The following is a 15,518-nucleotide window of genomic DNA, read 5'->3' on the forward strand; positions in this document are numbered from 1 at the left end:
GACTCACTGGAGAAGAGCCTGATGCTGGGAAAGATTGAGGGCAAGAGAAGAAGGGGACGACAGAGAAGGAGGTGGCTGGATGGAGTCACTGAAGCAGTAGGCGTGAGCTTAAATGGAGGAACATTGTCCATGGGGTCGCGATCGGTCAGACACGACTTCGCAACTAACAACAAATGGAAAAGATTTTTGTTGCACCAAAATGCACAAAGACAACCCATTCAAGTTATGGTTTTTTCTTCTTAATTCCAATCATTACATTAGAAGTAAATCTTTCTCAGTGGTATATGAAATCTCTTTTGTTTTTTTAAAAAAGAGACATTTGAATTTTGAATAAGGTTCTTGTGAGGAAGACCTCAAAAGGGCAAGGAACCACTTTCACATTTGCTCTCTTCACCAGTGCAAAGTCTGGAAACACTATTTGTAACATAGAAGAGCAAAGAAGAAGAGCAGTAAAGCATCATTGCTGACCCAGAGCTGGGACACCACACCTGGATGCATCTCAGTAATTGGTTAGAAGTACATCTTAATAAGGGATGCACAAGCACGAACAAATGCATTTATGGTCCCAATATCTGCAGGCAGATACACCTAGAAAACTCACTAGGTACCTTAGCACAGCGGTATCCAATGACTTGATATTGGTCCCAATAAGCCATAAGTTCAATTGAGCCTACAATGCTGGACATGTTGATAACAGCCGCCTTGCTGCTCCTCAGCCCTTGACATGGGCTTCTCCGGGCTGCCTTCTTCAGCAGGGGTAGGAAGGCCTTGTAGAGAGAAGAAAAGAGAGAAGGAGCTGCAGTCATGTCTAGAGAAAGGAACTGGGCAATGGCAGGGAAGGGTCTTCTGGCACCTGCTGCAAGGGGACCTTCATAGAGTCATCCAAACCACACCCAGGAAAAGTGCTGTGTTCCAACACTCCCTAACAAAACCCCACACCCCTAATGTTTCCACTTGCTCCCAAATCACTGTACAATGTCTACTTTGTTGTTTTGAGCATTGTAGTATTACCGTACTCCCAATTAAAGCATTGAAAGGTGTTTTGTTCATAAAACAAACCTGACTCATTCGTAGTGCACCAATGGTATCGACAGAATAAACTTCCATCATATCTTTGGCATTTGCTGTTTGCAGATCGTTGAAGTCCCAAGTGCCAGCATTGTTGTACAGGATGGTCAGCCCATCTTCTCCAACATACTTCTGCACTTCTTTCAGAGCGGCCTGGATGCTTTCAGGTTTAGTAACATCTAACGAAAAGCAAAATTATTAAAAAGGTCAGCAACCTTCAGATTCAGAATTGCAAAGGATGAATTTCCTGAAACCACAGGAAATTTGTGCAACTAACCATCTTCTGGAATAGCAGCCAGACAGCTTCATCCCCAGCAGTTGAGGGCCTGGAGAATATCAGCAGCTATACAGGAAGGCATGGAGTAAAAGCAAGAACGTTTCTGATCGCACAAGTTGACCTAGTCGCTCTGCTCTGAACTGACTTCCACATAGAGCTAAAGTTACACATTATGCCCAAGTCATGATTGTATAACCCAAACCTATTGCATAAAGTCACAACTGATTCTGTTTCTACAACACTCAAACCCAGACCAACAAATGAGTCAACTGCATGGAGATGGGCAGCTGTAGAAATTGAATAAAATAATTAAAATACAAAGTTACACATGAGGTCTTCCTGATAACTTTGTAAATTAATATAAAGTTTGCCTGATAAAATAATCTAGGACAGGAGTAGGCAGCCTTGGCTCTTTTATGACTTGTGGACTTCAACTCCTAGAATTCCTGAGCCAGCATGGCTCAGCTTGGAAACCTCTCCCTTAATTTGTCAGAGCTATAAAGAGATTCCATCAATTTATTGACTCTTGGAAGAGTTTGGAGTTCAGTTCTGGGAGTTAAATCCACATTATCTTAAAGGTGGTAATTTTGAAAAACATAGCTACAGTCTCCTCCCTTCTCAAAGCAGAGAAAGCAGGGAGTTACTTTAGGTCAGACGCTCATGAATGGTGCTTTATCTGACTCCCACCTCTTGGAAGGAGGAGCAGCTTGTCTATTTTTAACTGGGTGTGTGAATGTGTCGCAAAACAATCTACCCCAACTCAAAGAAACCCATCCACAAACACCAACAAATAAGTTTATCAATCAGCTGACCATATCAACAATATATGAATGGGATGAATTCAACACCAAAGCTGCAGAGCCTTTCTTCAAATGGAACACCCTGGAACCACAGATATGTCCCAGGATACCTCGTTGTTCAAAACGTTCTCCGGAGAAAGCAAGTCTAACATGCGGAGGCGTGTAAGTTAAATTCTTTTATCTCTGGGAAATTGACTTTCATGAAGCCAACCAATGATGTTATAGCTTTGGTTAGTTCTGAGGATAACTAATTTTTGTGGTCTGGACATGCCTGTCATACCAAATTTGCCCCATGTTCACATAGCCTTGGAACTCACCTAATTGCAAGACCACTAGATTTGGACATTTGCAAGCCAGCTCTCTTAGCTCCTGGAGGAAAAAAAAGATGATAATTTTTCTGTGCATTAAAACTCACAGACAATGAGACAGTCAGCTGGATGTGGAAGAGGAAAATCTCAAAAGCAAGAGCAATCAGGAAAACTGTGCAATTTCTCCTTCATTAGACGTCATTTCAATCTCCATTCAACACAATAACTATTGTAGCCCATTGTCCTGCTAGGTGAACTGATTCTTACCTTACTTTTCTCTGCCTCCATATCCCGAGTTGTAGCAAAGACCCATTTGGGTGGACAGGGCAGCTCCAGAAATCTCTTTACCAGACCCAGACCCAGACCCCGATTGGATCCTGTCACCAGAACGCTGAAAACACAGAAATCAACTGGCTCTGCCATTCTTCTTCAGGACTGCAGCTTCTGCTTCCAACCGGTTCAAACATGTGTGTCAAATGGCTCTTCTCATTATGGGAAGCAACTTTATAAGGAACAGACAACACCCACCATTAGATCTTCCAAGGAACATTATTTATTTATTATCAGATTTGTTTGCTGCCAACTCCCACCACAATTAACTTATTAAAAAAACGCCGGATTGCTTGCTACAGCTGAAGGAGCATTCAGCATGGCTGGAAGGCAAGTTGCTGCTCCCTACAATTTGTCTGTGGTTTACTTGCGTCCCCAACTGTAATATACTGTACTTTATAGGACAGCCCTGTCCCTGAATTCATCACTGGAAAAAAACGTTAGTTATTACAGAAAACAGCCCTGCTTACTATAACTGAAGGAACGTTGAGGAAGACGAGCTACAGCCCAGCAATATTTGTGTATGATTTACTTGCATCTTCTGCTGCAATATAGTTGATGGGACAGTCCTAGTCCTGAATTCATCACTGGAAAAAAGATGGCTAAAGCATGCCTTGCCTTAAATCAGTGGTCTCCAATCTTTCTGGCTTGGCTGACAAATGTAGGGAAGAGGTGATTGTTTCACGTGCATGCTGTTTTCACAAATGCAGCTCACCAACCACTTCCGCAGCCCGGTTGCAAATGGGCTGGGCTCCGGGCTGCGGACCGGGGGTTGGGGACCCCTGTCTTCAATGTCATACTTCATGTCATAGCCAATTTGAATCCAGAGGTTGTGGCACATCCACTCTTTTCATGGCCTTCCGCTCTTCCGTTGCTTACACGGCCTTTACCACTTCAGGTACAGATATATGTGTGGATTCACCAAGATTACGATATAGACAAGGATGGAGAAATATTGGAACAGCCTCAATGGAGGAATGGATTAAGAAACTGGCAGAACTGGCACCACTGATTTATTTGGACAGGGACAAAGCAATAAATACTTTTATAAAAGACTGGAAACTTTCTGGACTTTTTGATGGAAATGGGGAAAAAAGTGAAACGATGAAAAAGGACTGAATAAGGGAATTTTGTAATATCGAAGAGGGTGGATGGAAAATTGAGTTTGTTGAAAACTGGAATACAAGGTTGGAACTTGCTTATCTTTTCTGATTCTCATTTCTTAAATTATCTTTCTTTTTCCCCCCTCTTATTGCTTGGCTTTCTTTTTCTGGGTGTGTGTGGGTGTGTTTGTATATTATGTATTTTCATACTTTATAAATCTTTGGAGTCAGTCTTCCCAATTTCCCTAATATTGGACAATTTGTTTTTTTTTAAAAAAAAAAACCTTTCGAAAGAAACAGAAAACAAAACCAAGATTGTTGTGACATTCAGTCATTTATTGGAGGCTCCATCACCTCTCATTCTATTAAGGGTGAGACTGATAGATCACCAGGGAATTGGGCGACCCAACCAATCCAGAAAGGTCCCGTTGTCCTCTTCACAAAGCTTGGACAGCACTGTCATGATGCCTTGCGTGCTCTCTTCCATGCTGATTTCCGGCTGCCGCAAAAAAAGATCCCATGAGGTTTAAATAATTGATCCTGCCCAGCCCAGAACCCTCACCTAAGCAGATCAGAAGAATGCAGTTGGATCTCTTGATCATAAATGTTCAATACCAACAGAGATGGATTTGTATTAAACGGGCCAATCTCATTTTGGCTTACAAAGGTATACGAAGCCAGCCCCTGTGAAGGGCGATGGTGCAAGACATTATGAAAATTCCTAAATGGGTTACTTAAATTAGGTTATTTAAATAGTAGCATAGCCTAAACAGAAAAAAATGATATACCCTATTTTTACACTAGCACATTATTTTATCAAACAAGACAATAAAAACCAAATAATCAAAATACTAAAACTTTCAGGGACTTATATCAGATAATTCATATGCCATAGTTTATCTTTGGAAATACATATATATATCTGAATACATAGAGAGGTGTTATATCATTTCCTACATCAAAAAAAACAACCTTACATCTGGATTAACTTTAGTATTAACTGAGCCAGGATGGATGGCGACACTCATAATCCCATCGGCTGGATACGCAAGAGACTGGCACTTGGTGAGCATGTTTAAAGCAGCCTGCATTGTTGAAAAAAAAGAGCTCTGAGGATACAATAAATTAAAGAGAAAAAGGAAGAAAAACATAAAGATAAATAGTGCATAACAGGAAATTGTTACATGGGGCTGGCAGGGCCTATGAATTACACCAGAATTGAACTAAAAAATTATTTGTAGATACAAAAGCAAAGAAATGTGTATTTTAATTATTTTGCATCTCATGCCAGTGAAAATGTGTGTTGGGGTCTATTTAATAACCTAGCCGGCCTGTCAAAACAATATCCCATCAAACAGTTGGGTTTTTTGCAAATAAGAAGCATTTGTATCTACGCAAGGTAACAATTCCCACCGATATTGGTTTTGACCTGCTTTCCTGATGACATTTTCACTTTTCCACATAAATAAAAATGGCTGAGCACCAAAGAATTGAGGCCTTTGAACTATGGTGCCGGAGAAGACTCCTGCAAGTCCCCTGGACTGCAAGGTGACCAAACCGGTCAGTCCTAGAGGAGATCAACCCCAACTGATCTTTAGAAGGCCACATCCTGAAGTTGAAACTCAAGTACTTTGGCCACCTAATGAGAAGGAAGGACTCACTGGAGAAGAGCTTAATGCTGGGAAAGATGGAGGGAAAGAGAAGAAGGGGACGACAGAGAATGAGGTGACTGGATGGAGTCACAGAAGCAGCAGGCGTGAGCTTAAATGGACTCCAGAAGATGGTAGAGGACAGGAAGGCCTGGAGGAACATTGTCCATGGGGTCGCGATGGGTAAGACACGACTTCGCAACTAACAACACCAAAAATGGAAAAGACTTTTGTTGCACCAAAATGCACAAAGACAACCCATTCAAGTTATGCTTTTTTCTTCTTAATTCCAGTCATTACATTAGAAGTAAATCTTTCTCAGTGATAAATGAAATCTCTTTTGTTTTTTTAAAAAAGAGACATTTGAATTTGGATAAAGTTCTTGTGAGGAAGAGCTCAAAAGGGCAAGGAACCACTTTCACATTTGCTCTCTTCACCAGTGCAAAGTCTGGGAACACTATTTGTAACGTAGAAGAGCAAAGAAGAAGAGTATCATTGCTGACCCAGAGCTGGGACACCACACCTGGATGCATCTCAGTAATTGGTTAGAAGTACATCTTAATAAGGGATGCACAAGCATGGACAAATGCATTTATGGTCCCAATATCTGCAGGCAGATCCACATAGAAAACTCACTAGGTACCTTAGCACAGCGGTATCCAATGACTTGATATTGGTCCCAATCAGACATACGTTCAATTGAGCCTGCAATGCTGGACATGTTGATAACAGCCGCCTTGCTGCTCCTCAGCCCTTGACATGGGCTTCTCCGGGCTGCCATCTTCAGCAGGGGTAGGAAGGCCTTGTAGAGAGAAGAAAAGAGAGAAGGAGCTGCAGTCATGTCTAGAGAAAGGAACTGTGCAATGGCAGGAAAAGGTCTTCTGGCACCTGCTGCAAGGGGACCTTCATAGAGTCATCCAGACCACACCCAGGAAAAGTGCTGTGTTCCAACTCTCCCTAACAAAACCCCACACCCCTAATGTTTCCACCTGCTCCCAAATCACTGTACAATGTCTACTTTGTTGTTTTGAGCATTACAGTATTACCGTACTCCCAATTAAAGCAGTCTTCCTTGCATTGAAAGGTGTTTTGTTCAGAAAACAAACCTGACTCATCAGCAGTGGGCCGATGGTATTGACAGAATAAACTCTCATCATATCTTTGGCATTTTCTGTTTGCAGATCGTTGAAGTTCCCAGTGCCAGCATTGTTGTACAGGATGGTCAGCCCACCTTCTCCAACACACTTCTGCACTTCTTTCAGAGCGGCCTGGATGCTTTCAGGTTTAGTAACATCTAAGGAAAAGCTACGTCATTAAAAACGTCAGTGACCTTCAGTTTCAGAATTGCAAAGGATGAATTTCCTGAAACAACAGTCTCCTCCCTTCTCAAAGCAGAGAAAGCAGGGAGTTACTTTAGGTCAGACGCTCATGAATGGTGCTTTATCTGACTCTCACCTCTTGGAAGGAGGAGCAGCTTGTCTATTTTTAACTGGGTGTGTGTGTGTCACAAAACAATCTACCCCAACTCAAAAAACCCCAACCACAAACACCAACAAATATGTTTACTGATCAATCAGCTGACCATATCAACAATATATGAATGGGATGAATTCAACACCAAAGCTGCAGAGTCTTTCTTCAAATGGAACACTCTGGAACCACAGATACGTCCCAGGATACCTCGTTGTTCAAAACGTTTTCCGGAGAAAGCTATTCTAACATGTGGAGGCATGTAAGTTAAATTCTTTTCTCTTTGGGAAATGGACTTTCGTGAAGCCAACCAATGATGTTATAGCTTTGGTTAGTTCTGAGGATAACTTTGAATTTTGTTGCCTGTTGTACCAAATTTGCCCCATTTTCACATGGCCTTGAAACTCACCTAATTGCAAGACCACTAGATTCGGATATTTGTAAGCCAGCTCTCTTAGCTCCTGGAGGAAAAAAAAAAGATGATAATTTTTCTGTGCATTAAAACTCACAGACAATGAGACAGTCAGATGGATGTCGATGAGGACAATCTCAAAAGCAAGAGCAAGCAGGAAAAGTGTGCAATTTGTCCTTCATTAGACGTCATTTCAATCTCCATTCTACACAATAACTATTGTACCCCATTGTCCGGCTAGGTGAACTGATTCTTACCTTACTTTTCTCTGCCTCCATATCCCAAGTTGTAGCAAAGACCCATTTTGGTGGACAGGGCAGCTCCAGAAATCTCTTTACCAGACCCAGACCGAGACCCCGACTGGATCCTGTCACCAGAACGCTGAAAACACAGAAATCAACTGGCTCTGCCATTCATCTTCAGGACTGCAGCTTCTGCTTCCAACCTGTTCAAACATGTGTGTCGAATCGCTCTTCTCATTATGGGGAGCAACCTTATAAGGAACAGACAACACCCACCTTTAGATCTTCCAAGGAACATTATTTATTTATTATCAGATTTGTTTGCTGCCAACTTCCACCACAATTAACTTATTAAAAAAACGCCAGATTACTTGCTACAGCTGAAGGAACATTCAGGATGGCTGGAAGGCAAGTTGCTGCTCCCTACAATTTGTCTGTGGTTTACTTGCGTCCCCAACTGTAATATACTGTACTTTATAGGACAGCCCTATCCCTGAATTCATCACTGGAAAAAAAGGGGAGATGAGCATGCCTTGCCTTACATGTCATTCTTCATGTTAAAGTCGGTCTGAACCTAGACATGGCACATCCACTCTTTTCATGGCCTTACCCTCTTCCACTGGAAAGTGCCACCAAGAAACTGAATTACCTAAGAAGCTATCGGCCCTTCAGAGTAGACCAGACAAGAAACACAAAGCATGTGTTATGCCTTCTCTGATCTTATCTTTCTCTAGGCAGCATTTCTCCCCACCCACCCACCCGCCCACTCCCACCCCCCAGAAAGAGTAGCAGCTCATTGCTTACACGGCCTTCATCACTTCAGGTACTGTATCTAGTTGGATTTGCCTCATGAGATCTACAACAATGGAGAAATACTGAATCACCCGCCATGGAAGAATGGATTATGAAAATGGCAGAAATAGCACTGCTGACCTATTTGGACATGGACATAACGGCAAGTATTTTTATAAAAGACTGGAAACCTCGTAGACCTCTTTCTGAAAATGGAAAAATATGAAATGATGAGTTTTGGATTTCTGCAATTCCAACTAAAAAAGGATTGAATAAGAGAGATATGTGAGTAAGTGAGATAATAAATGTACGGTATATGCTTTATACACCTTTGAAGTCAATATTCCCAACCCTCCCAACATAAGTCAATTTTTTTTAAAAAAAAAACCTCCGAAAGCAAGAGTTATTACAGTTATTATATTAGTTATTACAGAAAACAGCCCTGCTTACTATAACTGAAGGAACGTGGAGGAAGACGAGCTACAGCCCAGCAATATTTGTGTATGATTTACTTGCATCTTCTGCTGCAACACAGTTGATGGGACAGTCCTATTCCTGAATTCATCACTGGAAAAAGGATGGGTAAAGCATGGCTTGCCTTAAATCAACGGTCTCCAATCTTTCCGGCTTAGCTGACCAGTGTAGAGAAGAGGGGATTGTTTCACGCGCATGCTGTTTTCACAAATGCAGCTCACCAACCACTTCCGCAGCCCGGTTGTAAATGGGCTGGGCTCCGGGCTGCGGACCGGGGGTTAGGGACCCCTGTCTTCAATGTCATACTTCATGTCATAGCCAATTTGAATCCAGAGGTTGTGGCACATCCACTCTTTTCATGGCCTTCCGCTCTTCCGTTGCTTACACGGCCTTTACCACTTCAGGTACAGATATATGTGTGGATTCACCAAGATTACGATATGGACAATGATGGAGAAATATTGGAACAGCCTCAAGGGAGGAATGGATTACGAAACTGGCAGAACTGGCACCACTGATCTATTTGGACAGGGACAAAGAAGGGAATTTTGTAATATCAAAGAGGATGGATGGAAAATTGAGTTTGTTGAAAACTGGAATACAAGGTTGGAACTTGCTTATCTTTTCTGATTCTCGTTTCTTAAATTATCTTTCTTTTTTTTCCCCTCTTATTGCTTGGCTTTCTTTTTCGTGTGTGTGTGTGTGTGTGTGTGTGTGTGTGTGTGTGTGTGTGTGTGTTATGTATTTTCATACTTTATACATCTTTGGAGTCAGTCTTCCCAACTTCCCTAATATTGGACAATTTCTTTTTTTAAAAAAAAAAAACCTTTTGAAAGAAACAGAAAAGAGAACCAAGATTGTTGTGACATTCAGTCGTTTATTGGAGGCTCCATTGCCTCTCATTCTATAAAGGGTGAGACCGATAGATCACCAGGGAATTGGGCGACCCAACCAATCCAGAAAGGTCCCGTTGTCCTCTTCACAAAGCTTGGACAGCACCGTCATGATGCCTTGCGTGCTCTCTTCCACGCTGATTTCCGGCTGCCGCAAAAAAAATCCCATGAGGTTTAAATAATTGATCCTGCCCAATCCTGAACCCTCACCTAAGCAGATCAGCAGAATGCAGTTGGATCTCTTGATCATAAATGTTCAATATCAAAAGAGATGGATTTGTATTAAGCGGGCCAATCTCATTTTGGTTTACAAAGGTATACGAGGCCAGCCCCTGTGAAGGGCGATGGTGCAAGACATTATGAACATCCCTAAATAGGTTACTAAATGGGTTAGGTTAATCATGGATGAGTATAGCTTGGAAGTGCAGCAGTGAATAAACAAAATTACTTCTAATATTTGCGAAGCGGAACTCTTATTATTTGCTTTAGTATGTGAACCTTCTCCCTTTCCCAATTAAATGGGTGGACCCTGCTTGGCCTACTGCACATGAGATGGACCGAATCCTTGTCATTTCATATATAAGGACATGCTTTCCTGCAGACATAGTGCTCTGCAAATAGAGAGAATCACCAATAAAAGAGATCCAGACATGAGAAGGTCAGATTTAGTAGATTTCCTTTTAAGAAGAAATGGATTTTAACTTTTTTACAGTTAAGTTTGTTCTGCTTCTTCAGTTTCTTCAGCTACAATTTCCATTTCCTGGTTGTTTTTATAACTTATTCAATGTTTTATTTAAATAATAGCATAGCCTTAACAGAAAATATTTGATATACCCTATTTTTATGCTAGCACATTATTTTATCAAACAAGACAATAAAAACCAAATAATCAGAATACTAAAACTTTCACTGACTTATATCAGATAATTCATATGCCATAGTTTATCTTTGGGAATACATATATATATCTGAATACATAGAAATGTGTTATATCATTTCCTACATCAAAAATACAACCTTACATCTGGATTATCTTTAGTATTAACTGAGCCAGGATGGATGGCGACACTCATAATCCCATCGGCTGGATACTCAAGAGACTGGCACTTGGTGAGCATGTTTAGAGCAGCCTGCATTGTTGAAAAAAAGAGGTCTGAGGGTACAATAAATTAAAGAGAAAAAGGAAGAAAAACATAAAGATAAATAGTGCATAACAGGAAATTGTTACATGGGGCTGGCAGGGCCTATGGATTATACCAGAATTGAACTAAAAAAATTATTTGTAGATACAAAAGCAAAGAAATGTGTACTTTAATTATTTTGCATCTCATGCCAGTGAAAATGTGTGTCAGGGTCTATTTAATAACCTAGCCGGCCTGTCAAAACAATATCCCATCAAACAATTGGGTGTTTTGCAAATAAGAAGCATTTGTATCTACGCAAGATAACAATTCCCACCGATATTGGTTTTGTTCTGTTTTCCTGATGACATTTTCACTTTTCCACATAAATAAAAATGGCTGAGCACCAAAGAATTGAGGCCTTTGAACCATGGTGCCGAAGAAGACTCCTGCGAGTCTCCTTGACTGCAAGGCGATCAAACCGGTCAGTCCTAGAGGAGATCAACCCCAACTGCTCTTTAGAAGGCCAGATCCTGAAGTTGAAAATCAGGTACTTTGGCCACCTAATGAGAAGGAAGGACTCACTGGAGAAGAGCCTAATGCTGGGAAAGATTGAGGGCAAGAGAAGAAGGGGACGACAGAGAATGAGGTGGCTGGATGGAGTCACTGAAGCAGTAGGCGTGAGCTTAAATGGACTCTAGAAGATGGTAGAGGACAGGAAGGCCTGGAGGAACATTGTCCATGGGGTCGCGATGGGTCAGACACGACTTCGCAACTAACAACAACAAAAATGGAAAAGACTTTTGTTGCACCAAAATGCACAAAGACAACCCATTCAAGTTATGCTTTTTTCTTCTTAATTCCAGTCAATACATTAGAAGTAAATCTTTCTCAATGGGAAATGAAATCTCTTTTGTCTTTTAAAAAAGAGACATTTGAATTTTGGATAAGGTTCTTGTGAGGAAGACCTCAAAAGGGCAAGGAGCCACTTCCACATTTGCTCTCTTCACCAGTGCAAAGTCTGGGAACACTATTTGTAACGTAGAAGAGCAAAAAAGAAAAGCATCATTGCTGACCCAGAACTGGGACACCACACCTGGATGCATCTCAGTAATTGGTTAGAAGTACATCTTAATAAGGGATGCACAAGCACGGACAAATGCATTTATGGTCCCAATATCTGCAGGCAGATCCACATAGAAAACTCACTAGGTACCTTAGCACAGCGGTATCCAATTAGTGGATATTGGTCCCAATAAGCCACAAGTTCAATTGAGCCTCCATTGCTGGACATGTTGATAACAGCCGCCTTGCTGCTCCTCAGCCCTTGACATGGGCTTCTCCGGGCTGCCATCTTCAGCAGGGGTAGGAAGGCCTTGTAGAGAGAAGAAAAGAGAGAAGGAGCTGCAGTCATGTCTAGAGAAAGGAACTGTGCAATGGCAGGAAAAGGTCTTCTGGCACCTGCTGCAAGGGGACCTTCATAGAGCCATCCAGACCACACCCAGGAAAAGTGCTGTGTTCCAACACTCCCTAACAAAACCCCACACCCCTAATGGTTCCACCTGCTCCCAAATCACTGTACAATGTCTACCTTGTTGTTTTGAGCATTACAGTATTACCGTACTCCCAATTAAAGCAGTCTTCCTTCCACTGAAAGGTGTTTTGTTCATAAAACAAACCTGACTCATTTGTAGTGTACCAATGGTATCGACAGAATAAACTCTCATCATATCTTTGGCATTTTCTGTTTGCAGATCGTTGAAGGACCAAGTGCCAGCATTGTTGTACAGGATGGTCAGCCCACCTTCTCCAACACACTTCTGCACTTCTTTCAGAGCGGCCTGGATGCTTTCAGGTTTAGTAACATCTAAGGAAAAGCAACGTTATTAAAAACGTCAGGAAACTTCAGTTTCAGAATTGCAAAGGCTGAATTTCCTGAAACCACAGGAAATTTGTGCAACTAACCATCTTCTGGAATAGCAGCCAGACAGCTTCATCCCCCACAGTTGAGGGCCTGGAGACTATCAGCAACTATACAGGAAGGCATGGCGTAAAAGCAAGAACGTTTCTGATCACACAAGTTGACCTAGTCGCTCTGCTCTGAACTGACTCCCACATAGAGCTAAAGTTACACATTATGCCCAAGTCATGATTGTATAACCCAAACCTATTGCATAAAGTCACAACTGATTCTGTTTCTACAACACTCAAACCCAGACCAACAAATGAGTCAACTGCATTGAGATGGGCAGCTGTAGAAATTGAATAAAATAATTAAAATACAAAGTTACACATGAGGTTTTCCTGATAACTCTGTAAATTAATATAAAGTTTGCCTAATAATATAGGCCAGGGGTAGGCAACCTTGGCTCTTTTGTGACTTGTGGACTTCAACTCCCAGAATTCCTGAGCCGGCATGGCTCAGCTTAGAAACCTCTCCCTTTCCCCTCAGCATGGCTGTCTCAGGAATTCTGGGAGTTGAAGTCCACGAGTCATAAAAGAGCCAAGATTGCCTACCACTGATCTAGGGCAATCTGTCAGGGCTATAAAGAGATTCCATCAATTTATTTACTATTGGAATAATTGGGAGTTCAGTTCTGGGAGCTAAATCCACATTATCTTAAAGCTGGTAATTTTGAAAAACATCGCTACAGTCTCCTCCCTTCTCAAAACAGAGAAAGCAGGGAGTTACTTTAGGTCAGACGCTCATGAATGGTGCTTTATCTGACTCCCACCTCTTGGAAGGAGGAGCAGCTTGTCTATTTTTAACTGGGTGTGTGTGTGTGTCGCAAAACAATCTACCCCAACTCAAAGAAACCCAACCACAACCAACAAATAAGTTTACTGATCAATCAGCTGACCATATCAACAATATATGAATGTGATGAATTCAACACCAAAGCTGCAGAGTCTTTCTTCAAATGGAACACTCTGGAACCACAGATACGTCCCAGGATACCTCATTGTTCAAAACGTTCTCCGGAGAAAGCTATTCTAACATGCGGAGGCATGTAAGTTAAATTCTTTTCTCTCTGGGAAATTGACTTTCATAAAGCCAACCAATGATGTTATAGCTTTGGTTAGTTCTGAGGATAACTGAATTTTGTTGCTCTGGACATGCCTATCGTACCAAATTTGCCCCATGTTCACATGGCGTTGAAACTCACCTAATTGCAAGACCACTAGATTCAGATATTTGCAAGCCAGCTCTCTTAGCTCCTGGAGGAAAAAAAAAAGATCATAATTTTTCTGTGTGTTAAAACTCACAGACAATGAGACAGTGAGCTGGATGTCAAAGAGGACAATCTCAAAAGCAAGCAGGAAAAGTATGCAATTTCTCCTTCATTAGACATGCAATATCTCTGACTGAACGAAACTTAAGAAACCACATTAAGGCCTAAGACAAGGTGGGATAATACTCCATTCAACTTAACCCAACCAGATATTGCTTCCTCCAAACCTTCCACACTCTTGTGCCGTTTCAAAGCTTTTTAAGTGTAAGTTCTTATTATAAGAGTGCAGTCTGTCCATCAAGTGCCATTGTTGAAGACTAAGAGAGCTAATTATTGTAGGAAGCCATTTTGTTAATTTGACCAGGTGTAAATCTTGGCGATTGGCTCACACTCGAGTTCCCTCCTCTTTTGAGACAGGGTACACTTTTGGAATTTAGACTATTACGTTGTAAAAACTTGTCAGTGTTTATTTGGCCAATTAGGACCAATATACCCCTTTAGTGGGAAGCAAATTGATCTACTCACATTTTGTTTTGTACGAATACAATGCATTAAGCAGAGTATTTATGGGGTGGAAGTAAAGGGGGCTTGAAAAGATAAAAACAAATTAGAGAGATGCCATGAGTTGTATTGATGTGAATTACATTTAATTAAATCTTGTTTTTACAGTCTCACCTCTTTCGCTATGCCTTAATTTATTTTGCTTCCTACTTTGATCTGCTTATTCTATTCCTCTGCTTTGAATGGCATTGTGTGTCTTAAAAAATGTTTTTTGCCTGAATATAAGAAAAAGTATGTTATAGAGAAGAACAGGGATTATACAGTCAAAAGGGGGTTAACACATAATAACTAAAGTCATTAAAATTTAGGAAAAAGGAAAAAGGAAAAGGGGAATACTATATTGTTTAAACAGAATGAACTCAAGCTGCATTTTACTTAGCACTGCTTGCTGCAAAAGGAAAGAATAAAATTGTTGTGTATATGTATTGGTTCAGAATATTCCTGGGGTACTCAAAATGCAACATTCAGACTCAGTCCAACTTCTAAACCACGATGCCCAAGCCATCCTATACTAATTCCATCAAAGCCATAATATCCAATATTAACAGCGTATTTCCATTCTTACCTTGTTGTCTTCTCCCTCCAGGTCAAGAGTTGTAGCAAAGACCCATTTGGGTGGACAGGGTAGCTCCAGAAATCTCTTTACCAGACCCAGACCCAGACCCCGATTGGATCCTGTCACCAGAACGCTGAAAACACAGAAATCAACTGGCTTTGCCATTCTTCTTCAGGAGTGCAGCTTCTGCTTCCAACCGGTTCAGATGTGTGTGTCGAATGGCTCTTCT

General features: G+C 41.3%; 2 protein-coding genes across 3 annotated transcripts in view; both read right to left on the bottom strand.

Moving 5' to 3' along the window:
- Positions 1 to 3: 3 nt before the first annotated feature.
- On the bottom strand, positions 4 to 2,876 carry LOC107288895 (estradiol 17-beta-dehydrogenase 2-like). The gene is made up of 5 exons (XM_015817559.1): positions 2,721 to 2,876; positions 2,463 to 2,514; positions 1,060 to 1,247; positions 609 to 767; positions 4 to 24 (listed from the first exon to the last, which is right to left on the bottom strand). The coding sequence occupies exons 1-5, from the start codon at positions 2,874 to 2,876 to the stop codon at positions 4 to 6; spliced, it is 576 nt and encodes a 191-aa protein (XP_015673045.1).
- Positions 2,877 to 4,152: 1,276 nt separating this feature from the next.
- The window catches only part of LOC107288879 (C-factor), a 23,431-nt gene continuing 12,065 nt past the window's right edge, over positions 4,153 to 15,518 (bottom strand). Inside the window, exons 1-6 of one of the 2 annotated variants that reach the window (XM_015817542.1) lie at positions 7,675 to 7,867; positions 7,415 to 7,466; positions 6,642 to 6,829; positions 6,179 to 6,337; positions 4,864 to 4,971; positions 4,153 to 4,385 (exon numbers count right to left, since the gene is read on the bottom strand). In XM_015817542.1, the coding sequence (XP_015673028.1) occupies positions 4,272 to 4,385; positions 4,864 to 4,971; positions 6,179 to 6,337; positions 6,642 to 6,829; positions 7,415 to 7,466; positions 7,675 to 7,830 (777 nt within the window). In that variant the 5' untranslated portion in view covers positions 7,831 to 7,867 and the 3' untranslated portion in view covers positions 4,153 to 4,271. Of the gene's footprint in view, positions 4,386 to 4,863; positions 4,972 to 6,178; positions 6,338 to 6,641; positions 6,830 to 7,414; positions 7,467 to 7,674; positions 7,868 to 15,518 lie in introns of those variants that run through there. The other variant, XM_029284445.1, reaches the window with a different exon arrangement.

This window comes from Protobothrops mucrosquamatus, unplaced genomic scaffold, assembly GCF_001527695.2.
Source record: "Protobothrops mucrosquamatus isolate PMUCROS unplaced genomic scaffold, P.Mucros_1.0 scaffold605, whole genome shotgun sequence".
NCBI classification, from domain to species: domain Eukaryota; kingdom Metazoa; phylum Chordata; class Lepidosauria; order Squamata; family Viperidae; genus Protobothrops; species Protobothrops mucrosquamatus.